Raw genomic sequence first — 27,684 nt, forward strand, 5'->3', positions numbered from 1 at the left:
CAACTTCTTGTGACAAACACTAATATCCGGGCCCGGCATTGCAGCAATTACAGAATGAAGCTCATTGCACGATACAAGCAATGATTAATTCCTGTCCTAACATTACCCAAATCTCAACAAGAAAGGCAGTTAAAACTATCAAGCACTTAAAAGAGCCAAGCCAAACCCAGCTGAAATGCCCTATGTGGTATAAAAACAACGTCGTTGAACACACGGAATAAGAGGTCATATTCAAAACGAAGAGAATTCAAAAGAGGAAACTGAAAAATCATTAGGTGAAAATGACCTGTCGGATGATGAACATATGATGGTTAAATCCAAACCCGCTACAAATACTTGCGAGCAGCGCAGGCTTTTAAAACCAATTTATCCCTTAAAAAAAAAACCTACTTGTATAAGCTAGATTTAAAAAGGCTAAAACACGCGCCAGAAAGTGACGTAGGCTTGTCAGTCTTTATTTACACACCGAATTCTAAACCATAGGCAGCCCAACTGACAAAATCATTATTTTCATAAGAAAACTGGTTATTGGTACTGGCTTTCGCTTCAAAAGATTTTCCAAGATAGTCATTTGGAATTCACATTGAAGGAATATTTTTTCAGTCAATTAGTCGATTTTCTTGTGATCAGTGTGATGTTAGAAACAAATTGAGTTTCCCCCCTCTGCCCCCGCGCTATGTACGACCCTGTAAAATCTCCACAGTACTTTTTATAAGAAAAGTAACGGGACAAGATAGGAGAATTTGTTCTTTTATATTAGAGGTCCTGTATTAAGCGGTCAACCTGTATTAAGCGGTATTAGCTACAGGCAGTACTAGCTAACCTTCATGAATGGCTCAATGTAAATAAGCTCAGCCTGAATATTGCCAAAACGGAATTAATGTTAATAGGCTCACGGCAGAGACTGGCTAGTACTACAAGTGGCCATTCACTTACTGTACAAATTGAAGGTCACGAAATTGATAGAGTGCCCCACACCAAATCCTTAGGACTTTACATCGATCAAAATCTTTCGTGGTCCAAACATGTTAATAAGACTGCCAAGATTATCTCCTCTGGCATAGGTGCACTTAAAAAACTGAGGCCGTTCAGAGCCCTTATTGAACCATATTTTGATTATTGCTGTCCTGTGTGGGACGGTCTCAGCAACGAATTAGCTGACAAATTACAAAAACTACAAACTCGCGCCATTCGGGTCATAACAAAGTCAGATTACTATTCTAGCGCCACCGCCCTACGCGGTAAGCTGGGACCGGGGATAATCTCTGTACCAGAATGAAGAAGCAAAAATTGAAAATCATGTTTAAAACTTTAAATGATCAGTCTTCGGAGTACCTTAAGCCCTTCAGCACGGACTATGGACTTAGAAATAGTGACAGCAAATTGGCTCTGCCTAAGCCTCGTACCGATTTTTTGAAACGTAGTTTCTGCTACAGTGGAGCACATTTGTGGAACAGCCTTCCATCTAACGTCAGAGCCATTAGATCTTTTACTAATTTTAGAAATGAGATAGATCGCTAGTAGTCCTCCTCGTACTCCCACACGGTAAACATGTAAATCAGTTTTAATTTTTGTCGTGCATGTAACTGATGTTTTTACCGTGTCTAAATAAAGTTTATGTATGTATGTATGTATGTATGTATGTATGTATGTATGTATGTATGTATGTATGTATGTATGTATGTATGTATGTATGTAAGCGGTCACTTAGCCATTCCCCGAGGGTGACCGCTTAATACAGGTTCGACTGTATTTTAATAACTTCTCCACAGTACTTTTATAAGTAAAGTAACGGGACAAGATGGGAGAATTTGTTCTTTGATATTAGAGGTTAAAGGGTTAACTGAGATGAAAAACTGAACTACAACGTCGATCTGTACGGATGCCAAGCCTTGGGTAGAATGAACAATCACAATCATACATTGAGCGTTTTTCTTTTATAAAACAAAATTAAAATAATGAAAAGATTCTCTTGTCGTTAAAGGGAGAGTTTCACGGTTCGGCGCATGTGCGAGCGATAACGTAAGCGCTGTCAAGCCGATTGTTTTTGGCGGCGGGCAAGTCTTCAGTATAACTTGCTGGCATAAAAATAAAACTGACATGACCGGCCAGTGTTTTGGTCACGTTTCAGAAAGAAAAAAAAAAGGGCTGTCCATGTAAAACACATGGGGATTTTTGCAGCGCCGCTTGGACATTCAAGAAATGCAGGAACTTATGCAAACGTATACGGTTTTATTTTAGTACAATGTCGATATCTCGCGGCATCGACCTTTTTTTATTACGCGCAGTTCGAAAAGCCGAGAAGCTCCCTAAATCCAGTATTTCATCAGCATTCAGTGATAAACTTACTATATAGTGTGTACACTCGATGACCTGATTTTATTAGACCAGCGAGAAGGCGAAGAACGAGAAATCCGCAAGCTTCAAGAAGCGATGCGACTGTTTAGTAACAACACTGAGCGTCCTTCCGAGATGCTGGAATGCATTTGAGAAAACTCTGCCATAGTGGCAAATCAAAACTGCGTTTGCCATTCGCAATGACCATAATTGTATAGATAAATGAATACCTTACAATAGATTTTGTAGTTTGCCGCAAATCTTTTGGATTTTTTTCTACTGCCCGCTATTCGAGCCCGCTAATAGACTACAACTAACTCGCACATTTGATCTCATATTTATTCGCTTCGCGTCTCACTGTTGCTCAATTTTTTCCATCCAAAGTAAAACACTGATGTTTGATGCTGTTTGTCCGTCGAATTCTCCGTTTTTGACAGTTGAATTCCATATGAACAAACAGTACGATTGAAATCAAGAAAATCCTCGCGAGTTCATCCAAAGCCAGTTGGTGACCTTTGCCATTTCCAGCGAAAGCAGATGTGCCGCGAAATCGTTGTCTATTTTAAACAAACTTATCCCTTTACCAATTTTCCACGTTTGGTGAACGTATCTTGTTAACTGCACAGGATTTCTACATCCACTCCACTCTGTCCGCTTAACTTCTGTGCTTCCAGAGAGTCCACAGAACGTCCCGTCGCCGGTCGGCCGCGCTATCAACAAAAATGTCGTTTTCGGATGCTAAAACACTTTTAACCTTACAAAAATCGAACTTATATTTACAACAGGAAACAAAGATTATAAAAAGTGAAGAACGAAGAGTGGATGATCCCAATTCGGACGCGATTTCAACAGATTGTTCCACCACAAAGTCGCATCGAATTTAGTGTCGACCCGTACAATTTATTTTTGAGCCGGTCTGCTCGCGCATGCGCTTGACCGTGAACTAATCACAAGTGCGTTTTTCCCTCTAGCTTTTCATACTTTTGATCATTGCCTGATCATTTTGTTGAAATAAACAACGAGGTATTTCTCTATTCATTTTGTGAGTTTTAGCATGTACCTCAAGACGTACCACTTGGAAGACAGCTGTTCATGTTATATGTAGATGCAACTCAATGTTAGAGAGTCAGATGTGAGCGCTAGCCGAAAGGGGTCTGCCAAAATAAGGTCTAGGGGCCGGCTTTCCTCTCCCTCTTTGTCGGACTGAGCACAAGACCATCTCCGCTGGCATAAGAGACCTGCGGTGTCAGAGGTTTCTTTTGTCAGGACTGTTGTATTATTTCAGAATAAAAAGTAGCGAGATTAAAACATGACGTTTCGGCGACAACATGTAACATGATGATCACATTAAAAACAGGATGATTATATTGACTTTCAGGCCTTCTTTGGGAAGAGAAATAAGCGCGCGGTCAGTGGATCAGCGATTCAGGCGATCGACAGAACGGTATCAGTTGTGACTTTGCTGGGGAGCGAATGGACCTGACAGGAAAACAACTTAAAGGTCTCAGTAAGTCTTGAACAATCATGTTTTATTTTATGTTGTTTCTTTTAATTTCACTGTCGTGTTTGCTTTAGATCGAGAACGAAATATTTTCGAATTAGCGATGTCATTGATTATTCTAGCTGTGAAGTTGTTCGTTTCAAGAACCATCGCTTAACTTATGTTGTTATCTTCGCACTTCTTTGTGAGAAAACTTGCTTTCAGTTAAATACCGTAAGTTTACCTAGCTAATCAACACAATCAGACTTTCTGCGAATGCCTTAAGGTGGAGTTCCACTGTCGCGTAAATTTTACCTGCGTACAGACGTGAATTGAGCTGGCTTTACGTACGTAAATAAAATAAGACGCGATGTATGAGCGGCGTGCGTAAATGTAAAAAGTTGAACAGCATTCAACTTTTTACGTTTACGCACGCGACTGATACATCGCTTCTTATTTTATTTGCGTACGTAAAGCCAGCTCAATGCACGTCTGTACGCACGTAAAATTTACGCGACAGTTGAAATCCACCTTTAAGAAGTTGAACAGCACTCAACTTCTTGCTCATACATCGCTTCTTATTCTATTTACGTACGAAAAAACCAGCTAAATTCACTTCTGTACGCACGTAAAATTTACGCGACAGTGGAAATCCACCTTTAGTTACTTTCTGGAATAGGCCTTATCACGGTTTTCGACGCCATTTTGACGGGTAGGCAAACAGGCTTGAAAAAACAGTGTTTGTATGGAAATCCGATGTCAAATAATTTTCATAAAATATCGCTTCTGAAAAATAACAGGTTTGAAATAACAGTGTTTGTATGGAAATCCGATGTCAAATAATTTTCATAAAACATCGCTTCTGAAAAATAACAGGTTTGAAATGACAGTGTTCGTATGGAAATCCGATGTCAAATAATTTTCATAAAACATCGCTTCTGAAAAATAACAGGTTTGAAATAACAGTGTTTGTATGGAAATCCGATGTCAAATAATTTTCATAAAACATCGCTTCTGAAAAATAACAGGTTTGAAATAACAGTGTTTGTATGGAAATCCGATGTCAAATAATTTTCATAAAACATCGCTTCTGAAAAATAACAGGTTTGAAATAACAGTGTTTGTATGGAAATCCGATGTCAAATAATTTCCATAAAACATTGCTTCTGAAAAATTCATGAATTGGAAACTTTTGGCACTAGAAAAAGGATTTTAAGAAAAAAATTGGAGGGATGCAACAGTGACGGAAAGCGTCCAGTCGTGTTTTGAACTTTCCATACATTTCCCTGTATTTTTTCCCGCGAACTATTTTTAGTAGCAGCTACGTTAGCTTTTATGCATAAGCTGTTTACTACGTAATGTAAAATGACATTTTCACCGTGTTCTGACCTGTATTTTGTACAACCTGTATTAAGCGGTCACTTAGCCATTCCCCGGCAGAGGGTGACCGCTTAATACACAAAAAGTTGCCTCTAAGACGTTTACGGTCTTTTTATGGAGTTAACATCTTGTTTAGCTTGAAGCAAATATTGTCTCTCATTTTCAGTAAAACACAGTCTATGCACTGCTGCAAACAAAGGGAGAAAACTGACTGAGCCTCCACAATTCAAACGCACTATATCAGTGGAGCGAAGCATTTGCAACAACACACTCGTTATTTAAATACAATTCAAGCCTTTTCAGTATTACTGTGACACGTTGCATAGCTCTATAACACGCTACAACGATTACTAGAGAACTAAAAAACCAAATAGCCGTGCCAAGAAACACAACTTCTTGTGACAAACACTAATATCCGGGCCCGGCATTGCAGCAATTACAGAATGAAGCTCATTGCACGATACAAGCAATGATTAATTCCTGTCCTAACATTACCCAAATCTCAACAAGAAAGGCAGTTAAAACTATCAAGCACTTAAAAGAGCCAAGCCAAACCCAGCTGAAATGCCCTATGTGGTATAAAAACAACGTCGTTGAACACACGGAATAAGAGGTCATATTCAAAACGAAGAGAATTCAAAAGAGGAAACTGAAAAATCATTAGGTGAAAATGACCTGTCGGATGATGAACATATGATGGTTAAATCCAAACCCGCTACAAATACTTGCGAGCAGCGCAGGCTTTTAAAACCAATTTATCCCTTAAAAAAAAAACCTACTTGTATAAGCTAGATTTAAAAAGGCTAAAACACGCGCCAGAAAGTGACGTAGGCTTGTCAGTCTTTATTTACACACCGAATTCTAAACCATAGGCAGCCCAACTGACAAAATCATTATTTTCATAAGAAAACTGGTTATTGGTACTGGCTTTCGCTTCAAAAGATTTTTCAAGATAGTCATTTGGAATTCACATTGAAGGAATATTTTTTCAGTCAATTAGTCGATTTTCTTGTGATCAGTGTGATGTTAGAAACAAATTGAGTTTCCCCTCTCTGCCCCCGCGCTATGTACGACCCTGTAAAATCTCCACAGTACTTTTTATAAGAAAAGTAACGGGACAAGATAGGAGAATTTGTTCTTTTATATTAGAGGTCCTGTATTAAGCGGTCAACCTGTATTAAGCGGTATTAGCTACAGGCAGTACTAGCTAACCTTCATGAATGGCTCAATGTAAATAAGCTCAGCCTGAATATAGCCAAAACGGAATTAATGTTAATAGGCTCACGGCAGAGACTGGCTAGTACTACAAGTGGCCATTCACTTACTGTACAAATTGAAGGTCACGAAATTGATAGAGTGCCCCACACCAAATCCTTAGGACTTTACATCGATCAAAATCTTTCGTGGTCCAAACATGTTAATAAGACTGCCAAGATTATCTCCTCTGGCATAGGTGCACTTAAAAAACTGAGGCCGTTCAGAGCCCTTATTGAACCATATTTTGATTATTGCTGTCCTGTGTGGGACGGTCTCAGCAACGAATTAGCTGACAAATTACAAAAACTACAAACTCGCGCCATTCGGGTCATAACAAAGTCAGATTACTATTCTAGCGCCACCGCCCTACGCGGTAAGCTGGGACCGGGGATAATCTCTATACCGGAATGAAGAAGCAAAAATTGAAAATCATGTTTAAAACTTTAAATGATCAGTCTTCGGAGTACCTTAAGCCCTTCAGCACGGACTCTGGACTTAGAAATAGTGACAGGAAATTGGCTCTGCCTAAGCCTCGTACCGATTTTTTGAAACGTAGTTTCTGCTACAGTGGAGCACATTTGTGGAACAGCCTTCCATCTAACGTCAGAGCCATTAGATCTTTTACTAATTTTAGAAATGAGATAGATCGCAAGTAGTCCTCCTCGTACTCCCACACGGCAAACATGTAAATCAGTTTTAATTTTTGTCGTGCATGTAACTGATGTTTTTACCGTGTCTAAATAAAGTTTATGTATGTATGTATGTATGTATGTATGTATGTATGTATGTATGTATGTATGTATGTAAGCGGTCACTTAGCCATTCCCCGAGGGTGACCGCTTAATACAGGTTCGACTGTATTTTAATAACTTCTCCACAGTACTTTTATAAGTAAAGTAACGGGACAAGATGGGAGAATTTGTTCTTTGATATTAGAGGTTAAAGGGTTAACTGAGATGAAAAACTGAACTACAACGTCGATCTGTACGGATGCCAAGCCTTGGGTAGAATGAACAATCACAATCATACATTGAGCGTTTTTCTTTTATAAAACAAAATTAAAATAATGAAAAGATTCTCTTGTCGTTAAAGGGAGAGTTTCACGGTTCGGCGCATGTGCGAGCGATAACGTAAGCGCTGTCAAGCCGATTGTTTTTGGCGGCGGGCAAGTCTTCAGTATAACTTGCTGGCATAAAAATAAAACTGACATGACCGGCCAGTGTTTTGGTCACGTTTCAGAAAGAAAAAAAAAAGGGCTGTCCATGTAAAACACATGGGGATTTTTGCAGCGCCGCTTGGACATTCAAGAAATGCAGGAACTTATGCAAACGTATACGGTTTTATTTTAGTACAATGTCGATATCTCGCGGCATCGACCTTTTTTTATTACGCGCAGTTCGAAAAGCCGAGAAGCTCCCTAAATCCAGTATTTCATCAGCATTCAGTGATAAACTTACTATATAGTGTGTACACTCGATGACCTGATTTTATTAGACCAGCGAGAAGGCGAAGAACGAGAAATCCGCAAGCTTCAAGAAGCGATGCGACTGTTTAGTAACAACACTGAGCGTCCTTCCGAGATGCTGGAATGCATTTGAGAAAACTCTGCCATAGTGGCAAATCAAAACTGCGTTTGCCATTCGCAATGACCATAATTGTATAGATAAATGAATACCTTACAATAGATTTTGTAGTTTGCCGCAAATCTTTTGGATTTTTTTCTACTGCCCGCTATTCGAGCCCGCTAATAGACTACAACTAACTCGCACATTTGATCTCATATTTATTCGCTTCGCGTCTCACTGTTGCTCAATTTTTTCCATCCAAAGTAAAACACTGATGTTTGATGCTGTTTGTCCGTCGAATTCTCCGTTTTTGACAGTTGAATTCCATATGAACAAACAGTACGATTGAAATCAAGAAAATCCTCGCGAGTTCATCCAAAGCCAGTTGGTGACCTTTGCCATTTCCAGCGAAAGCAGATGTGCCGCGAAATCGTTGTCTATTTTAAACAGACTTATCCCTTTACCAATTTTCCACGTTTGGTGAACGTATCTTGTTAACTGCACAGGATTTCTACATCCACTCCACTCTGTCCGCTTAACTTCTGTGCTTCCAGAGAGTCCACAGAACGTCCCGTCGCCGGTCGGCCGCGCTATCAACAAAAATGTCGTTTTCGGATGCTAAAACACTTTTAACCTTACAAAAATCGAACTTATATTTACAACAGGAAACAAAGATTATAAAAAGTGAAGAACGAAGAGTGGATGATCCAAATTCGGACGCGATTTCAACAGATTGTTCCACCACAAGGTCGCATCGAATTTAGTGTCGACCCGTACAACAATCTTGTTCCCAGAGCCCACGTGTCTTTTGGTCAGCGCCAAGACACGGAGCTCTGGAATAATCAATTTCCGGAACGATCTTGATTGGCTACTCGATTTATCAAACTGCTCATGCGTAAACTCCCGGAAGTAAAATTGCATGTAAACAACATCAGAACAGCTGAGCGCGAATTTACAAATATGGCGCAAAAAACTCCAAATAAACTTGTTTCAAACACGAAGATTTGTCGCTGCTGCTGTAATCCCTTGAGTTCTAATGATCGCCCCATTTCACTTTTCGGCCAAAAGTCCCAGAGAGAAGCGATCATGGAAGGATACAATGAAATTACTGGTCTCGAAGGGAATGAAAATGACGGATTGTCACAGTTTGTATGTCGGTCTTGTGCTCGGAAAATTGCGGCATTTAAAGAATTCAGAACTCTTTGCAAAGACTCCGATGGTAAACAGAGGACCTACCATTCAGCGAATATACGCATAAAGAGGGAGAAGAAGCTTGAAGAAAGCCCATCAGGTCCGACAGTATCGCCTTCAGTAGCTCACGCAAGCAAGAAAACCCGACCAGACCATGTTGCAAAGCCACCTGTCAAGATTCGCCTGGCTTGCCGGTTTCAGTCGGCGAGCTCTTCCACTACTGGTCTTACACCTATAGCGCCCAAACCTACCTTCCAAACTATGCAGCGTTCTGATAAAGATTCCACGCTACCAAGGGCTGACAACGACATTGTACGCAACGAGAAGGAGCGTCAAGAGTCAACTGATGCCACACGAAATTTGCCAGAATTTCTGAAACCTAAATCTGTAGACAAGGCTGGCGTAGACAGAAAACAAGGAGCTGATATTCTCTCTAGCTCTGGACTCCACAAGAACACGGTATGTTATTTGACAAATGATTTCTTTTTTATACCAATAAACATAGGAGAAATCTCCAGTTGCAAAAATGTACACAAGACAAGAGTATTGTAATTGAATCGACAATACGAATATTTCCATTGTGCATCATTATATATTTAATTAAATGCAAGATTTCTCTTCATTACTGCAATCAACGTGATTCAAACAATCACAAATCTATATCAACAGGTTGCTGAGCCTCCTAATACAGGGACTATTGGGGTGCTTACACCAGATGAAAAAGAAAAACTGGTTGGAAAGATAATGTCATCATCACCTCCAGCTCTGGCAGAAACCATGATGAAAATACCACTTATTAAGAGTTGCGTGAAAGCTATCATACTGCAAGATATTGATAGTCAGTGCCAAAAGCTGTGTCAGAAGAAAGAAAATCCATCTGTTCTTCGAATGACAAAGGACAGTCAAAAGGAACTAAACAAATTTCAGTGGATCTCTATTCTGACTGAAATGAAGGAAAAAGCCCCTGATGTACTGGACATGTTGTCAGCTGTGGCATTACCTAATGTGAAAGCAGATGGCAGCCAGGTACCAAGGATATGTACTGCCTATGGTGTGCTTATGAATACCAGGTATTGTAAAATACTATTTCAACTGTATTTTTTCCCAAGCAACAGTACTTCATGTTTAACCTTGCTGTTAAATATGCTAATGCCTCAATCACAATTTGATTTATGCCACTGTTTCAATATCCTATCACTCCCAGAGTGGGTGGTACATATGTTATGGTTCAAAAGGTTTTTTGGTTTAAAGATTTTCAAACCAGTTTGACTTTTATTTCCCTTTGTCTCAGATTATGGTAATGAAAACTGCATAAAGGAAAATAAAAAATAAACTGGTTTGAAAAATTTCAACCCTCAAAAAATTAAACCACAACACATACATTGGTATTACAATGGATGATGACACAATAAGTAATGCTACTTATGAGGGTCTTATGTTACATAATTTTTCATGGTCAATGAAAGTTAGCCCTCCCAATGAGCTTCTTTTCTTGGGGCAAATATTGAATGCAAATATTGTTTAAATAAAAGAGTGACACATTTACAATCCTTAATTCAATTTAAATATCAACAAACTAGTGGTCTATTACTAATCCTACATTCTGATTGGCTAATTGCTACAATAGGTCTATTAGTGACAGACCATGCCACCTAGTAGCACCACGTGTGACAAAAAGTAAATAACTTACCTCACTTCCCTCAATAATTTTTTACATAAAATGTAAAAAATACTTGACCAACTAGTTGGTTGATACTAAAAGAATTTTGACCCTTCACTCTCAATTTGAATCGTAGCCCATTCGGGCTGCAAGTCTTATCGTTCAATAGGCATAGCTACAAACAGTATTTTAGTTCATGCAAGATACTGAGTGACAGAATATAAACACAGAATAAAAAATTCAAACAGATTATTTTACTGATCCTTACAGAAACAGGGAGCTGTCCTTAGTACAGAAAGTTAATGCAGTTGTCCTTGGTTCTGGTCATGCATCTAAGAAGGTAGGCATTTGTATAATAATAACTTCATTGATAACAGTCCTCACCAGTCCTGTCATTCTCTGATATTTCACATAAAATAGTTGATGCCCTTACATTAATATTTAGTTTACAACATCTAAATGGGTTAGTTAAAATCAAAATCACTCTACTGGTGTATACAATATTTCAGTTACTGTCGATGTGAAGAAAATTCCATTCTCAGATTTTAACTGGAACCTTCAATTTCAGACATTTCAGAGATTGAATAAGACTGGTGTCACACAGAGCAGGGACAGTTTACTAAACATCATGGACAGCGTTGGTGGTGACATCATATCAGAAGTTAAGCAAGTGCTTCAAACCAACGGCAGCCTTCGCATTGTATTTGATAATCTAGACTTTATTGTCCTTGTCAACATCATATTAAAGAACCACAGAAATTCAGATATGCACTGGATAGGGCACTATGTCACATTTGATAGGATCCCATCTAGCCATCTTGACAACACTCGTCCACGTATGGCGGACATTAACAAGTTCAATAACACTGAGTACCTACTTAGTGAGGATGAGCTGTTGAAGTTGAAGAGCGACTTCACGGTATTGGTAGCCAGGGTTCTGGTTCAGTTCTTCACTTGTCTGAAGCATCTAAAAAGTGCTGTTAACATCCACATACCACACAGGTAATTGTTCAAGCTTATAGTGGTTGTTTTATTAAAATTATTGTAGTGTTTCTTTCAGAAGAACTGCATACAGTAAGTTTTATACACTGACAGCAGACAAACCAGGGGAGAAAAGGAAATTTTCATTTAATTCACTGACCCTTTGCAATATATAGGTATTCCAAAGAGATGGCAAAGAAGTCTACTATAATTGGTCTCCCAATTGTCCCTTACAACCAGAACAAACACGCAGATGTTGTCCAGTACCTGGAATATGTTGAAGATTTCCTAATGAAAGTGTACGCTCCTGATGATGAACCCCGTGTGCCACCTGGGACCTCTGCTGAGGAAGAATCTGCCAGGAGGGAAAGAGTACTAAAAAATGTGAATGTGCCCCTATGCGGTGACCTACTGGGACGAGAACGAGTGACAGGGGCTAAGAAGACAAGAATGGGGTGTGACCTACACACTGAGCGTTTTGACAACATTACAGAGAATGCCACCTTGTGGCATGCAAAGCAGTCATTTCTTGGGGTAAGTTTTTACAATATTATATATTATATATCAACCAGAAAAAGATCCACTCAAAAGATCCACAACAAAAAGAGAATGAGAATGCAGTTATTCAAAATTACAAATGGTGACTTGTTAACTGTTTCATTAAAACCTTGTCTGTTGCTGAAAATACATGTATGCCAAACCATACTTGACAGACACTGGGTAATGAGCTTTTGCTATTTATGAGAATGTGCAAAATGTACATTTAGTTGATAAATACATGCCTGCTGGGTACTTTATGGTGCCTCGTACCCAGGCCCAAAAATAAATTGGTAAAATGCCACAAAGCATTCGTATACACAGGAATCCCATTTCCCCCAATTTTTATTGCACCTGCCGGTATGAGGCGGTCATTTTTGTGTGATGCAGTCCATTAGGATTTGATTGTTTATCATGAACAAACTCAATTTAACTATGCATTACAGTAACTTATATTCATTTCCCTTGTGAAAGCCAGAAACTACAGTCAAACTGTACGTGCATCTGTATATGCAACAAACATATAGCTAACAGGCAAGACTGAAGAGATTGCATGTCAGCTCCTACAAACCTTTGTCAAATGCTGATATTTTTAAGTGCCCCTAATCTATAAAATATTATTTCTCAGAACTAATGAGCACATAATTAGACTTCGATCAAGTCCTTGACACTACATTAATTATTACTCTGTCAAATTTTTTTCCTGTTCTCCCAAACAGTACATCTGGGAGCAGCTGTACAAGCCTGATGCCATATCAGGAAGAGAGCCAGGCACACTTTACCATTTGCAGCAACAGTGGCATATGAGCAATGTGTACAGCAAAGTGAAACAGAACTATCAAAGTGCTGAGAACCTTATGCTGTGTGCTACTAAGGCATACTTGTGCTGTGCATTTATGAGTTGGGCGGGTCTAGATAGCCTTGATGGCTTAACACCCACTAAGATAAAACTCTTAGATGAGAAGGCCAGAGATGAAGAGAAGACAAAGTTTATTGAGGAGATCATTGGCAAGTTTGTAGAAGAGTTTGCTTTTGTGGAATTTGACATTGAGAAAGCCTGGAGAGAGCAGCATGAACAGAGAAATAGTCCTGCTGACCAACAAGCAACTGCCACTTCTGCTACGACTGTGGCTCCAAACTTGGCACCAGGTACATATGGTTTACTGATGTACGTATAAATGCACTGATACCAGAGTATGATATTGTCCACTTATGGCACTAGCTTTTACGTGTAGTCGAAGCATCCTTTTCAACATATTTCAAATATGCAGACAGCCTTAAAACCCTCTGATTTATCTTCCATACTTTTTATCTAGTTTTGCCAGGCTTTAGTGTACTACATGTAAGTGTGGAGATGACACTATGCATCCAATAAATTATTGAATTGAATTTTGTCCACTAAGCTAATGACACTTGCATTGATCATAAATAAGGAATAATTTATCTGTAGAATTTGCTTGTACCAACTTTGGATCCTGGGGGTGACCCTATGTATAGCTCTGTAAACAGCCCCTTATTCATCCTCTCAGCAGTCTATAATACACATAACCTAACCCTTATTCTATTTTTGTAATACCCTGAAGGTCAAGTGGTTATAATGGTACAACCAAAGCTACCAAATGGCTATGAGGTCCTTGGAGTTGGGCAAGTTGCTGGGGCTGAAGGTCTACAAACTGGGCAGACTGTTCCTGTGCTTGTGGCAGCTGTTGAAGAAATTGCAGCAGGGATAATCAGCATTGGGCAGGTAGTCCTGTGGCCAAGAGAACATCTGGCAATCCCACGAGCAAGACGGGAAGAAACCTCTAGTCAACAGAACACACCCGAGCTACCTTCACCGATGTCTGATATTCCACCTGACACCGATGACAGGGTAATGAATTATGCATTACAATGCATACAGCTAGGTGTCATGCTGATGCAGCTCAATGACACAGAGAAAGAGGGTAATGGAGAAAGAAGTCTCATCAACTGGAAGCTGCTCATGCTGTACTTTAGATCAAGGAAGCATGGTATGAAATATGCATATGAAGCAATGAGGCTGATTACCTGTGTTAAGGGTCTCTACACCGAACAAATGGCACACCGGATAACCCATGGTCAGTTTGTCAATGTGAAGGGGGGTGCTGGAAATAACTGTGCTAATGACCTCAGGATGGAAATGCTTATAAAGCACTACAAAGTCATTTTGAAAGGCATGTGTGGCAACAAGACCCTAAAGGCTGTGGAACGAAGCAGTGCTGCTGCATATGGTTTGAACAAGATAGTCCAGAGTTATGACATAACCAGTGACATTCCTCCAGATTCAACATCACATACCCACACCAGCACAGTACAGGACATTGAGGAGATGATTACACTCTTTCACAACATAGCACCTTTTAGTAATCAGCCTGGCAGAGCTCACCGGTCATTTCCAACCATTAGCAAGAGTCCACTGGACCAACTTGATGTAGCCCTACTGCATTCCTGGCTCACAAGGCACAAGAGACGGTTAGCAAATAACTATCATGCCAATTGTGATGATGCCAGTACAGAAGATGATGAAGAACTAATCGAAGATGTTAGTGACTATGAGATAGAAAGTGCAAATGAGGATGATATGTGATTCAAAGACAGTTAATACTGTACCCTTGTACTTCAGTGTGATAATGTATAGAAATTACTAAAGCTATGTGTTTCATTATGACACAATGGCATCAGGATAAATTGGGCCTTACTGATTCTGAAGTTCCTATATACATAAACTTGGGTTCCACCAAGAGACTATTAGAAGTACTATTGGTTCCGATCTCTATAATGCACACAGTATGAATGTTTAGTTGGTACAGAGACGGAACATGGGGATCATCCATGCATATTTGAATTTGCTTGCCCATGTTCCATAGTTTTCCTTTCTCTGTCTCTTCTTGCTGGCTAATGGAGTATAGACCCACGGCAAAATTAAATCTATTTGTTTTATACAATAACCCAGACATTTTGTAAGCAAGCATCATGTTGACTGAGCCAAGTCAAAAACTTTCAAGCAAACTTCTAGACTACTGCACACACTCAAGAATTTATTGTGATCCACTAAATTAGAGTATCAGCGGTATTTTTGTACAATGTTATAAATTGCTTTAGCATGGGCAGTACTAAACACAGGAAAGTCCATCATAACTCTCTCTACAGAGGTTAGACATATTGCATTCTTCACAATTGCATCTATGAGTTGTATGCTAAATCCAGTGGCTAGAGTAACTCCACCAACACAAGATCTCCCAGAGCCATGGAGGGACAACCGGTAGTCACTTAAATCTTGACGTAGCTTTTTAGCCTTTGATTTAGATAATGCTTCATGATTATCCACAGGTGATACTTCTGCTTCACTGGTATCTTCCAAGGGACTTGCCAGGTAAAGGTTTGAGACATCTGACAGCAAACAGGTGTCACAGTCACAGGTCTCTCGATGGTAATCACAGCATGTATGCTGTGGAAGACTTCGTCTGGGAGTTTCATATCCAAAATGCCTCAGAATAATTTCTCTCTTGCATTTGTTTGCTGTAACAAATTCTCGCATGACATCAGCCATGTTGGTTCTTGACTGAGATATATCATAGGCATTGTAGGAGACTAATGCCTTTGAGGGCAAGCCATCTCTTCCACAGCGTCCGGCCTCTTGGAAATATTCCTCCATTGTATATGGAACGCCAATGTGTATTACCTGTCTGATGTTCTGAATGTCCACACCAATGCCAAATGCAACAGTAACAAAGAGAATTCTCAGTTTGGAGGTACCACTTGCCAACTCTGTTATAATTCTCTGGCGTTCATGATTTGGGTATTGAGCATGAAACAATGTAAACATGCGATTCTTTGCAATAGGTTGAGCATCGGGTGGCTCATACTGTTCTGTACCTAGCATCTCACTGAAATACATGTAACAGTCAGATATGGTTTCCAAATTGGAATAAACAAGTGTCAGCGGAAATTGTTGTCGTTCCTGTTTTAGCTGCTGCACGAGAGGTTCTAGAACTTCTGAAAGTTTAGCATCACCAGTTGACTTTCTTGTGTATGATGCAAAATAGATGTTTTCACGATCTGGATTGATTTTGATGATTGTTGGATCAAACAGTCCAAGGGAATCACAGATAATACCTTGTGTTTTACAGTTAGCAGTGGCGGTAAGCCCTACAATGGGTACTTGAGGGAAGTAGTTTCCCAGGACTCCAAGTTTTGCATACGCTGGACGGAAGTCTTTCCTGTTTGAGCAAAAAATATTTGGGGAGTCAGACATTATTTGTGTTTGAATGTGAGGGGCCCGATAAGTGTACGTTTTTTCGCCGATTGTAAAGTGATTACAGACATGGTACTTGGCCAATGTTAGTATTCAAAGCTAACAAGAATTTACTTTGGTTGAGAAACATTTATCGCCAAAGACACTTATCGGGCCCGGTAAGTTACTGGGACTTTCGAGAAACGGGCCCCTGGTCACTTATTGGATTCCATAGTTTTTAATGCCTGTAAAAGTTCCCCTTCACCTAGTAAGACTTTACAGTTTTTTTTGTCATCCTCACATAAAGTGTTAACGTTTGAGTCTTCAACAAAACTGCAAAAAAAAATTGTCCAAATCATGTTCCTCAATACTTTATTTATAGAGATATTCGTAAAAATTGAATGGACTGTTCACGTATAATTTTAAGCTTATATTAATCAGTTCCCACCTCAAAGCTGGGTTGACGCTCACGTCTTTTGAATACTCGTCATTAACACCTTAACTTACCATTCTTCTATTAGATGAGCTTCGTCGATTACTATAGCTCGAACACGCCTCTGGAGAGTCTTGTCCCTCATGACCTGGCTCTGCACAAACACCTCTGGATGAGCGAAAATTATCTGAGCACTTTGTCGAAGGTCAGAACTGGAATCAGTCAAATCGGTACTGGCTTTCATGACGCATACATTCGTATAGGCCATCAACTTTTCCACTTGATCCTGCATCAAGGCATTTAGCGGCGAAACCACAACGATAGCTGCGTGTTGGGAATCGGAATCACTTCTCAGGAAATCGAAGATGAAACCCAAACTTTGGTATATGAGTGACTTGCCAAAACCCGTAGGTAAAACCGCTAAAACATCTCTTTTCATCATCACAACCGCTTTCAAAATTTCGTATTGCTGTTCTTTCAAAGTCAAATTCGGTTTTCCTAGCTTTTCGAGTGCGTGTTGTATGCCTTTATGGAACGCATCCACATCGACTTTATCTCCTTTGGACGCCGTATTGTTAACCAAGGCACGCATTGGCCGTGCATGCGCAGTGTAACCGGAACTCCTAAAATCTTGGCATCGGAAATTGATTATTCCAGAGCTCCGTGTCTTGGCGCTGACCAAAAGACACGTGGGCTCTGGGAACGAGATTGCCCGTACAATTTATTTTTGAGCCGGTCTGCTCGCGCATGCGCTTGACCGTGAACTAATCACAAGTGCGTTTTTCCCTCTAGCTTTTCATACTTTTGATCATTGCCTGATCATTTTGTTGAAATAAACAACGAGGTATTTCTCTATTCATTTTGTGAGTTTTAGCATGTACCTCAAGACGTACCACTTGGAAGACAGCTGTTCATGTTATATGTAGATGCAACTCAATGTTAGAGAGTCAGATGTGAGCGCTAGCCGAAAGGGGTCTGCCAAAATAAGGTCTAGGGGCCGGCTTTCCTCTCCCTCTTTGTCGGACTGAGCACAAGACCATCTCCGCTGGCATAAGAGACCTGCGGTGTCAGAGGTTTCTTTTGTCAGGACTGTTGTATTATTTCAGAATAAAAAGTAGCAAGATTAAAACATGACGTTTCGGCGACAACATGTAACATGATGATCACATTAACAGGATGATTATATTGACTTTCAGGCCTTCTTTGGGAAGAGAAATAAGCGCGCGGTCAGTGGATCAGCGATTCAGGCGATCGACAGAACGGTATCAGTTGTGACTTTGCTGGGGAGCGAATGGACCTGACAGGAAAACAACTTAAAGGTCTCAGTAAGTCTTGAACAATCATGTTTTATTTTATGTTGTTTCTTTTAATTTCACTGTCGTGTTTGCTTTAGATCGAGAACGAAATATTTTCGAATTAGCGATGTCATTGATTATTCTAGCTGTGAAGTTGTTCGTTTCAAGAACCATCGCTTAACTTATGTTGTTATTTTCGCACTTCTTTGTGAGAAAACTTGCTTTCAGTTAAATACCGTAAGTTTACCTAGCTAATCAACACAATCAGACTTTCTGCGAATGCCTTAAGGTAAAGTTCCACTGTCGCGTAAATTTTACCTGCGTACAGACGTGAATTGAGCTGGCTTTACGTACGTAAATAAAATATGACGCGATGTATGAGCGGCGTGCGTAAATGTAAAAAGTTGAACAACATTCAACTTTTTACGTTTACGCACGCGACTGATACGTCGCTTCTTATTTTATTTACATTGAGCGTTTTTCTTTTATAAAACAAAATTAAAACAATGAAAAGATTCTCTTGTCTGCTCGCGCATGCGCTTGACCGTGACACTTGGCCTTTAAGTGACTTTATAGGCTAATCACAAGTGTGTTTTTCCCCCTAGCTGTTTATACTTTTGATCATTGCCTGATCATTTTGTTGAAATAAACAACGAGGTATTTCTCTATTCATTTTGTGAGTTTTAGCATGTACGCTCAAACCTCAAGACGTACCACTTGGAAGACAGCTGTTCATGTTATATGTAGATGAAACTCAATTTAAGACAGTCGGATGTGACCGTTAGTCGAAAGGGGTCTCATTCTTTCTTGGGCCTTTTGGCTTAGATACGATTGGTTCCGATTTGTGTTTTGTTGCCGCGTCAGCATGGCAAACAAAAAGAACAAAACGGCCGATGGAAATAGTTCTCGTAAAGCTGTTGATGAGGAATCCCCTGGAGAGATGCCTGATGAGCCAACTGAAACGCCCATATTGTTTTCTCCGTCACCTTTGGAGTGGGGTGATTGTGACGTGCCGCACGAGCCAACAGCTGAAATTCCTGAGAATCAACCGAGCGTGCCGAAGGTTCTCAGTGATTTATTCAATAGTAAGACTGATCGGATAAGGCTTCGCAAAGAGTTGTCCGTCGTCTTCTCTGTGGACACGGTTTGTTCCAGCCAGGATATCATCGTTGGTTTCGACGCGGCCGGCATTGATGTCGACGAAATTTTATCTATCCAGCGACGCGCATCCAACAACACGTGGGTTGTCAGTTTTAGATCTCATGACGCGAAAAACGCCGCTCTTGGCGTACCTTCGGTCAAGAGATCTGGCTGCACGGTTTTTCTCGGTGACTGTGAGAATCGGATTCAAATCATTAAAATCTATGAAGCTCCGACTGAGTTACCGGACACTGCCCTAATTTGTCGTCTTTCGCATTATGGCAAGGTTTTCTCCTTTAGGCGTGATATGGTTGCCGACAACATTTACAACGGAGTGCGTACTGCAAGAATGCGGCTAAATCTCGCAATACCCCCGACCATTTTCGTTGCCGGTGAACTGCTACGTATTTGGTATCCAAGCCAGCCTAAGATGTGTCGCCGTTGCGGCTATACTGGCCATGTTGCAGCGAAATGTTCGTCTGTGAGGTGTTTTAATTGTGAGGCGCCGGGGCATCGCCAGGAAGATTACAAATCGCCACGCCTTTGCTCGATTTGCCTTTGCCAGGAACATAACATCTCAGCCTGTCCCTTTCTATTGTACAGCGCCAACGTGGTTACTCAACCTGGTCAGCCTTTATTGGAAGATGAACCGGAGATCATGTCGCAGCCGGCCGCGTCGCCCTCGTATGCTAATGCGGTCGCTCGCTCTCCGGGGCAAGCAGAGGCTATTAAGGCTGCCAGGGCGGCGGGGTCTGGCTCTGCTCAGCTTTCTCCGAGGCAACAGCAAACCAGTGATTCGAAGTCTAAGGACTCTGTCAAGCAACCTCCGAAGAAACCTATTAAGAAGGCTGCAAGTGAGCCACCTCCATCCGAGAACAAGAAGAAACATGTTTCTGATGAGAAGGCGGATCGTGAACGTGATCACTCGCGCCTTTTGAACAGCGCAGTGCATACGACATTATAGAACGGTACGGGACCACCTAAAATGCACAATCGACTTAAATAAACTGCTTTACTCCAGTTCTTATTATGTTGTTTCTTTTCACTGTCATGTTTGCTTTAGAGCCGGAGAGCAAGATATTTTCGTATTAGCCTGATGTTATTATTCTAGCTATGAAATTGTTCGTTTCAAGAACCATCGCTTAATCAAATTTTTGGCCATTTCAGTTAAAAGAATATTTGTTTCATTACAAAAAAAAAACTTACCTTGAGCATTTCATTTCAAAGCGCCCTTTGAACAGCGCAGTGCATACGACATTATAGAACGGTATCGGCTGACTTCGCTGGGGAGCGAATCTGGCGAACCACAGCGGCGCCGCTAGAAAGTTCTCTTCTGACAGGGAAACAACTTAAAGGTCTCAGTAAGTCTTGAACAATCGTGTTTTATTCAGTTAGAGTTTGTATTTCTCTTTCACATATCGCTAAGTAATCAAAGTGTTTAGTTAAGGCCATGTTTTTGCCGGCAATATTTTTGGTCTGCTGTTCAGCTGTGTTATTGTGTTTAACTAGATTCAATGAACTTTATTCAGGGATTCGGGGCCACCTAAAATGCACAATCGACTTAAATGAACTGGTTTACTCCAGTTCTTATTATGTTGTGTCTTTTCACTGTCATGTTTGCTTTAGAGCCGGAGACCGAAATATTTTCGTATTAGCCTGATGTTATTATCTAGCTGTAAAGTTGTTCGTTTCAAGAACCATCGCTTAATTAACTTGTGTTTTGATGTGTTGTTATTGTCGCACTTCTTTGTGACAAAACTTCCTTTCAGTTAAATGCCGTAAGTTAAGTTTACCTAGCTAATCAACACAATCAGACTTTCCGCGAATGCGTTAGTTACTTTCTAGAATTGCGTGAAAATTTTGCCTAGCCCGTTGCTCGAGATGCTCGCATTTGTCAAAACTAATTATATGACGAGTTGTTGTCAAAATGATGTTTTTTCTCATTTGAAGTTGAATTGTTCAGTTCAGAGAAATCAAATTTTGGGCCATTTTAGTTAAAAGAATATTTCTTTCATTACAAAAAAAAAACTTAGCTTGAGCATTTCATTTCAAAGCGCCCTTTGAACAGCGCAGTGCATACGACATTATAGAACACGCTCAATGTTTGGAGGTCAAAAACCTGCTTAATTTCCGAAGTTTACGGCCTAAAAAATTCTTTAGTAGACAGATCTAAGTTGGTTTCATACTTATCCAACCGTGCGTTAGTAAGATATCAGCCGTTCTTGCAATCAACAGCCTTAATTCTTACTTAGCGTGCTGGTTGATCATTAACTATTATGACATGTGTGACCTGAAAAGACTAATTTTGAGGCCAGGGCGTGAATCCCTATAAAGTGATGGTAAAAGTTTCCGGCAAAGTTCTTTTCTAAACATATTAACTCTTTGAGTGAGATAAAAAATGAACTACGACGTCGATCTGTACGGATGCCAAGGCTTGGGGAGAATGAACAATCACATACATTGAGCGTTTTTTTTTTTTTTTTATTAAACAAAATTAAAATAATGAAAAGATTCCCTTGTCGTTAAGTGACTTTATAGACTAATCACAAGTGTGTTTTTTCTCCCTAGCTTTTCATATTTTTGATCATTGCCTGATCATTTTGTTGAAATAAACAACGAGATATTTCTCTATTCGTTATATGAGGTTCACTACGTACGCATGCCCAAACCTCAAGACGTACCACTTGGAAGACGGCTAATCATGTTATATATAGATGAAGCTGAATTTGAGACAGTCGGATGTGAGCGCTAGCCGAAAGGGATGTGCTTATTATGGTCTAGGGGCCAGTTCATCTCTCCCTCCCTGGCTTGTCGTCAGACAAGTTATCGGACTGAGTGGCAAGATCATCTCCGCTGGCATAAGAGACCTTTGGTGCATGGGGTTGCTTGTGCCAGGACGGTTGTATTATTTCACAATAAAAAGTAGAGAGATTAACCCTTTAAGCCCTAACAGTGATCAGCATCAAATTTCTCCTGGTAAAATTAAAGTTTATTCAATCCCTGAGGTCATGAGAATTAAGGATACGATCACCCAAGATGAATTCTCTTGATATTTTAATAACTTCTACCCAGTCGGCTTTTATAAGTAAAATATAGGGACAAGACAGGAGAGTTTGTCCTTTGATATTAGGGCTTAAAGGGTGAAAACATGACGTTTCGGCGACAACATGTCACCATTATTTTGTTTATTATTATTACTATTATTATTTTAGTAACAGGATGATCACATTGACTTTCAGGCCTTCTTTGCGATGAGAAGTCAGCGCGCCGTCAGTGGCAGCGATTGATCGATGGAACGGTATCGGCTGACTTTGCTCGGGAGCGAATCTGGCGAACCACAGCGGCGCCGCTAGAAAGTTCTCTTCTGACAGGGAAACAACTTAAAGGTCTCAGTAAGTCTTGAACAATCGTGTTTTATTCAGTTAGAGTTTGTATTTCTCTTTCACATATCGCTAAGTAATCAAAGTGTTTAGTTAAGGCCATGTTTTTGCCGGCAATATTTTTGATCTGCTGTTCAGCTGTGTTGTTGTGTTTAACTAGATTCAATGAACTTTATTCAGGGATTCGGGGCCACCTAAAATGCACAATCGACTTAAATGAACTGGTTTACTCCAGTTCTTATTATCTTGTGTCTTTTCACTGTCATGTTTGCTTTAGAGCCGGAGAACGAAATATTTTCGTATTAGCCTGATATTATTATCTAGCTGTAAAGTTGTTTGTTTCAAGAACCATCGCTTAATTAACTTGTGTTTTGATGTGTTGTTATTGTCGCACTTCTTTGTGACAAAACTTCCATTCAGTTAAATACCGTAAGTTAAGTTTACCGAGCTAATCAACACAATCAGACTTTCCGCGAATGCGTTAGTTACTTTCTAGAATTGCGTGAAAATTTTGCCTAGCCTGTTGCTCGAGATGCTCGCATTTGTCAAAACTAATTATATGACGAGTTGTTGTCAAAATGATGTTTTTTCTCATTTGAAGTTGAATTGTTCAGTTCAGAGAAATCAAATTTTGGGCCATTTTAGTTAAAAGAATATTTCTTTCATTACAAAAAAAAAACTTAGCTTGAGCATTTCATTTCAAAGCGCCCTTTGAACAGCGCAGTGCATACGACATTATAGAACACGCTCAATGTTTGGAGGTCAAAAACCTGCTTAATTTCCGAAGTTTACGGCCTAAAAAATTCTTTAGTAGACAGATCTAAGTTGGTTTCATACTTATCCCACCGTGCGTTAGTAAGATATCAGCCGTTCTTGCAATCAACAGCCCTAATTCTTACTTAGCGTGCTGGTTGATCATTAACTATTATGACATGTGTGACCTGAAAAGACTAATTTTGAGGCCAGGGCGTGAATCCCTATAAAGTGATGGTAAAAGTTTCCGGCAAAGTTCTTTTCTAAACAAATTAACTCTTTGAGTGAGATAAAAAATGAACTACGACGTCGATCTGTACGGATGCCAAGGCTTGGGTAGAATGAACAATTACATACATTGAGCGTTTTTTTTTTTTTTTTTTTTTTTATTAAACAAAATTAAAATAATGAAAAGATTCCCTTGTCGTTAAGTGACTTTATAGACTAATCACAAGTGTGTTTTTTCTCCCTAGCTTTTCATATTTTTGATCATTGCCTGATCATTTTCTTGAAACAAACAACGAGATATTTCTCTATTCGTTATATGAGGTTCACTACGTACGCATGCCCAAACCTCAAGACGTACCACTTGGAAGACGGCTAATCATGTTATATATAGATGAAGCTGAATTTGAGACAGTCGGATGTGAGCGCTAGCCGAAAGGGATGTACTTATTATGGTCTAGGGGCCAGTTCATCTCTCCCTCCCTGGCTTGTCGTCAGACAAGTTATCGGACTGAGTGGCAAGATCATCTCCGCTGGCATAAGAGACCTTTGGTGCATGGGGTTGCTTGTGCCAGGACGAGTGTATTATTTCACAATAAAAAGTAGAGAGATTAACCCTTTAAGCCCTAACAGTGATCAGCATCAAATTTTTCTCGGTAAAATTAATGTTTATTCAATCCCTGAGGTTATGAGAATTAAGGATACGATCACCCAAGATGAATTCTCTTGATATTTTAATAACTTCTACCCAGTCGGCTTTTATAAGTAAAATATAGGGACAAGACAGGAGAGTTTGTCCTTTGATATTAGGGCTTAAAGGGTGAAAACATGACGTTTCGGCGACAACATGTCACCATTATTTTGTTTATTATTATTACTATTATTATTTTAGTAACAGGATGATCACATTGACTTTCAGGCCTTCTTTGCGATGAGAAGTCAGCGCGCCGTCAGTGGCAGCGATTGATCGATGGAACGGTATCGGCTGACTTTGCTCGGGAGCGAATCTGGCGAACCACAGCGGCGCCGCTAGAAAGTTCTCTTCTGACAGGGAAACAACTTAAAGGTCTCAGTAAGTCTTGAACAATCGTGTTTTATTCAGTTAGAGTTTGTATTTCTCTTTCACATATCGCTAAGTAATCAAAGTGTTTAGTTAAGGCCATGTTTCTGCCGGCAATTTTTTTCGTCTGCTGTTCAGCTGTGTTGTTGTGTTTAACTAGATTCAGTGAACTTTATTCAGGGATTCGGGACCACCTAAAATGCACAATCGACTTAAATAAACTGCTTTACTCCAGTTCTTATTATGTTGTTTCTTTTCACTGTCATGTTTGCTTTAGAGCCGGAGAGCAAGATATTTTCGTATTAGCCTGATGTTATTATTCTAGCTATGAAATTGTTCGTTTCAAGAACCATCGCTTAATCAAATTTTTGGCCATTTCAGTTAAAAGAATATTTGTTTCATTACAAAACAAAAACTTACCTTGAGCATTTCATTTCAAAGCGCCCTTTGAACAGCGCAGTGCATACGACATTATAGAACGGTATCGGCTGACTTCGCTGGGGAGCAAATCTGGCGAACCACAGCGGCGCCGCTAGAAAGTTCAATTCTGACAGGGAAACAACTTAAAGGTCTCAGTAAGTCTTGAACAATCGTGTTTTATTCAGTTAGAGTTTGTATTTCTCTTTCACATATCGCTAAGTAATCAAAGTGTTTAGTTAAGGCCATGTTTTTGCCGGCAATATTTTTGGTCTGCTGTTCAGCTGTGTTGTTGTGTTTAACTAGTATCAGTGAACTTTATTCAGGGATTCGGGGCCACCTAAAATGCACAATCGACTGAAATGAACTGGTTTACTCCAGTTCTTATTATGTTGTGTCTTTTCACTGTCATGTTTGCTTTAGAGCCGGAGAACGAAATATTTTCGTATTAGCCTGATGTTATTATCTAGCTGTGAAGTTGTTCGTTTCAAGAACCATCGCTTAATTAACTTGTGTTTTGATGTGTTGTTATTGTCGCACTTCTTTGTGACAAAACTTTTTTTCAGTTAAATACCGTAAGTTAAGTTTACCGAGCTAATCAACACAATCAGACTTTCGGCGAATGCCTTAGTTACTTTCTAGAATTGCGTGAAAATTTTGCCTAGCACGTCGCTCGAGATGCTCGCATTTGTCAAAACTAATTATATGACGAGTTGTTGTCAAAATGATGTTTTTTCTCATTTGAAGTTGAATTGTTCAGTTCAGAGAAATCAAATTTTGGGCCATTTTAGTTAAAAGAATATTTCTTTCATTACAAAAAAAAACTTAGCTTGAGCATTTCATTTCAAAGCGCCCTTTGAACAGCGCAGTGCATACGACATTATAGAACACGCTCAATGTTTAGAGGTCAAAAACCTGCTTAATTTCCGAAGTTTACGGCCTAAAAAATTCTTAAGTAGACAGATCTAAGTTGGTTTCATACTTATCCAACCGTGCGTTAGTAAGATATCAGCCGTTCTTGCAATCAACAGCCCTAATTCTTACTTAGCGTGCTGGTTGATCATTAACTATTATGACATGTGTGACCTGAAAAGACTAATTTTGAGGCCAGGGCGTGAATCCCTATAAAGTGATGGTAAAAGTTTCCGGCAAAGTTCTTTTCTAAACAAATTAACTCTTTGAGTGAGATAAAAAATGAACTACGACGTCGATCTGTACGGATGCCAAGGCTTGGGTAGAATGAACAATCATATACATTGAGCGTTTTTTTTTTTTATTAAACAAAATTAAAATAATGAAAAGGTTCCCTTGTCGTTAAGTGACTTTATAGACTAATCACAAGTGTGTTTTTTCCCCCTAGCTTTTCATATTTTTCATCATTGCCTGATCATTTTGTTAATATAAACAACGAGATATTTCTCTATTCGTTATATGAGGTTCATTACGTACGCATGCCCAAACCTCAAGACGTACCACTTGGAAGACGGCTAATCATGTTATATATAGATGAAGCTGAATTTGAGACAGTCGGATGTGAGCGCTAGCCGAAAGGGATGTACTTATTATGGTCTAGGGGCCAGTTCATCTCTCCCTCCCTGGCTTGTCGTCAGACAAGTTATCGGACTGAGTGGCAAGATCATCTCCGCTGGCATAAGAGACCTTTGGTGCATGGGGTTGCTTGTGCCAGGACGGTTGTATTATTTCACAATAAAAAGTAGAGAGATTAACCCTTTAAGCCCTAACAGTGATCAGCATCAAATTTCTCTTGGTAAAATTAAAGTTTATTCAATCCCTGAGGTCATGAGAATTAAGGATACGATCACCCAAGATGAATTCTCTTGATATTTTAATAACTTCTACCCAGTCGGCTTTTATAAGAAAAATATAGCGACAAGACAGGAGAGTTTGTCCTTTGATATTAGGGCTTAAAGGGTGAAAACATGACGTCTCGGCGACAACATGTCACCATTATTTTGTTTATTATTATTACTATTATTATTTTAGTAACAGGATGATCACATTGACTTTCAGGCCTTCTTTGCGATGAGAAGTCAGCGCGCCGTCAGTGGCAGCGATTGATCGATGGAACGGTATCGGCTGACTTTGCTGGGGAGCGAATCTGGCGAACCACAGCGGCGCCGCTAGAAAGTTCTCTTCTGACAGGAAACAACTTAAAGATCTCAGTAAGTCTTGAACAATCGTGTTTTATTCAGTTAGAGTTTGTATTTCTCTTTCACATATCGCTAAGTAATCAAAGTGTTTAGTTAAGGCCATGTTTCTGCCGGCAATTTTTTTCGTCTGCTGTTCAGCTGTGTTGTTGTGTTTAACTAGATTCAGTGAA

At 39.8% G+C, this 27,684-nt stretch overlaps 2 protein-coding genes and 1 long non-coding RNA gene across 8 annotated transcripts; 2 read left to right on the top strand and 1 right to left on the bottom strand.

The window, feature by feature from the left end:
• Nucleotides 1-9,851: 9,851 nt before the first annotated feature.
• On the top strand, nucleotides 9,852-15,382 carry LOC146486002 (uncharacterized). 2 transcript variants are annotated; one of them, XM_085101706.1, is made up of 6 exons: nucleotides 9,852-10,280; nucleotides 11,141-11,210; nucleotides 11,439-11,872; nucleotides 12,028-12,385; nucleotides 13,108-13,537; nucleotides 13,972-15,382. In XM_085101706.1, the coding sequence occupies exons 1-6, from the start codon at nucleotides 9,955-9,957 to the stop codon at nucleotides 14,991-14,993; spliced, it is 2,640 nt and encodes an 879-aa protein (XP_084957832.1). In that variant the 5' UTR covers nucleotides 9,852-9,954; the 3' UTR covers nucleotides 14,994-15,382. The 2 variants fall into 2 exon arrangements, with proteins under 2 accessions (XP_084957832.1, XP_084957840.1); XM_085101714.1 differs by having other exon boundaries at nucleotides 11,439-11,531; nucleotides 12,092-12,385.
• Nucleotides 15,383-15,424: 42 nt separating this feature from the next.
• On the bottom strand, nucleotides 15,425-17,778 carry LOC146486003 (uncharacterized). The gene is made up of 2 exons (XM_085101726.1): nucleotides 17,148-17,778; nucleotides 15,425-16,626 (listed from the first exon to the last, which is right to left on the bottom strand). The coding sequence occupies exons 1-2, from the start codon at nucleotides 17,663-17,665 to the stop codon at nucleotides 15,471-15,473; spliced, it is 1,674 nt and encodes a 557-aa protein (XP_084957852.1). The 5' UTR covers nucleotides 17,666-17,778; the 3' UTR covers nucleotides 15,425-15,470.
• A 592-nt stretch (nucleotides 17,779-18,370) lies between these two features.
• Nucleotides 18,371-27,509, top strand: LOC146486004 (uncharacterized). 5 transcript variants are annotated; one of them, XR_014860676.1, is made up of 6 exons: nucleotides 18,371-18,398; nucleotides 20,736-20,869; nucleotides 22,748-22,900; nucleotides 24,786-24,938; nucleotides 25,368-25,501; nucleotides 27,348-27,484. It is a non-coding gene; the product is annotated as an uncharacterized LOC146486004 (long non-coding RNA). The 5 variants fall into 5 exon arrangements; XR_014860673.1 differs by lacking the exon at nucleotides 18,371-18,398 and having other exon boundaries at nucleotides 27,375-27,509; XR_014860675.1 differs by lacking the exon at nucleotides 18,371-18,398 and having other exon boundaries at nucleotides 25,368-25,495; nucleotides 27,375-27,505.
• The last annotated feature ends 175 nt before the right edge of the window (nucleotides 27,510-27,684 follow it).

This window comes from Pavona decussata, unplaced genomic scaffold (assembly GCF_977016875.1).
Source record: "Pavona decussata unplaced genomic scaffold, jaPavDecu1.1 SCAFFOLD_22, whole genome shotgun sequence".
Taxonomy (NCBI): Eukaryota; Metazoa; Cnidaria; class Anthozoa; order Scleractinia; family Agariciidae; genus Pavona; species Pavona decussata.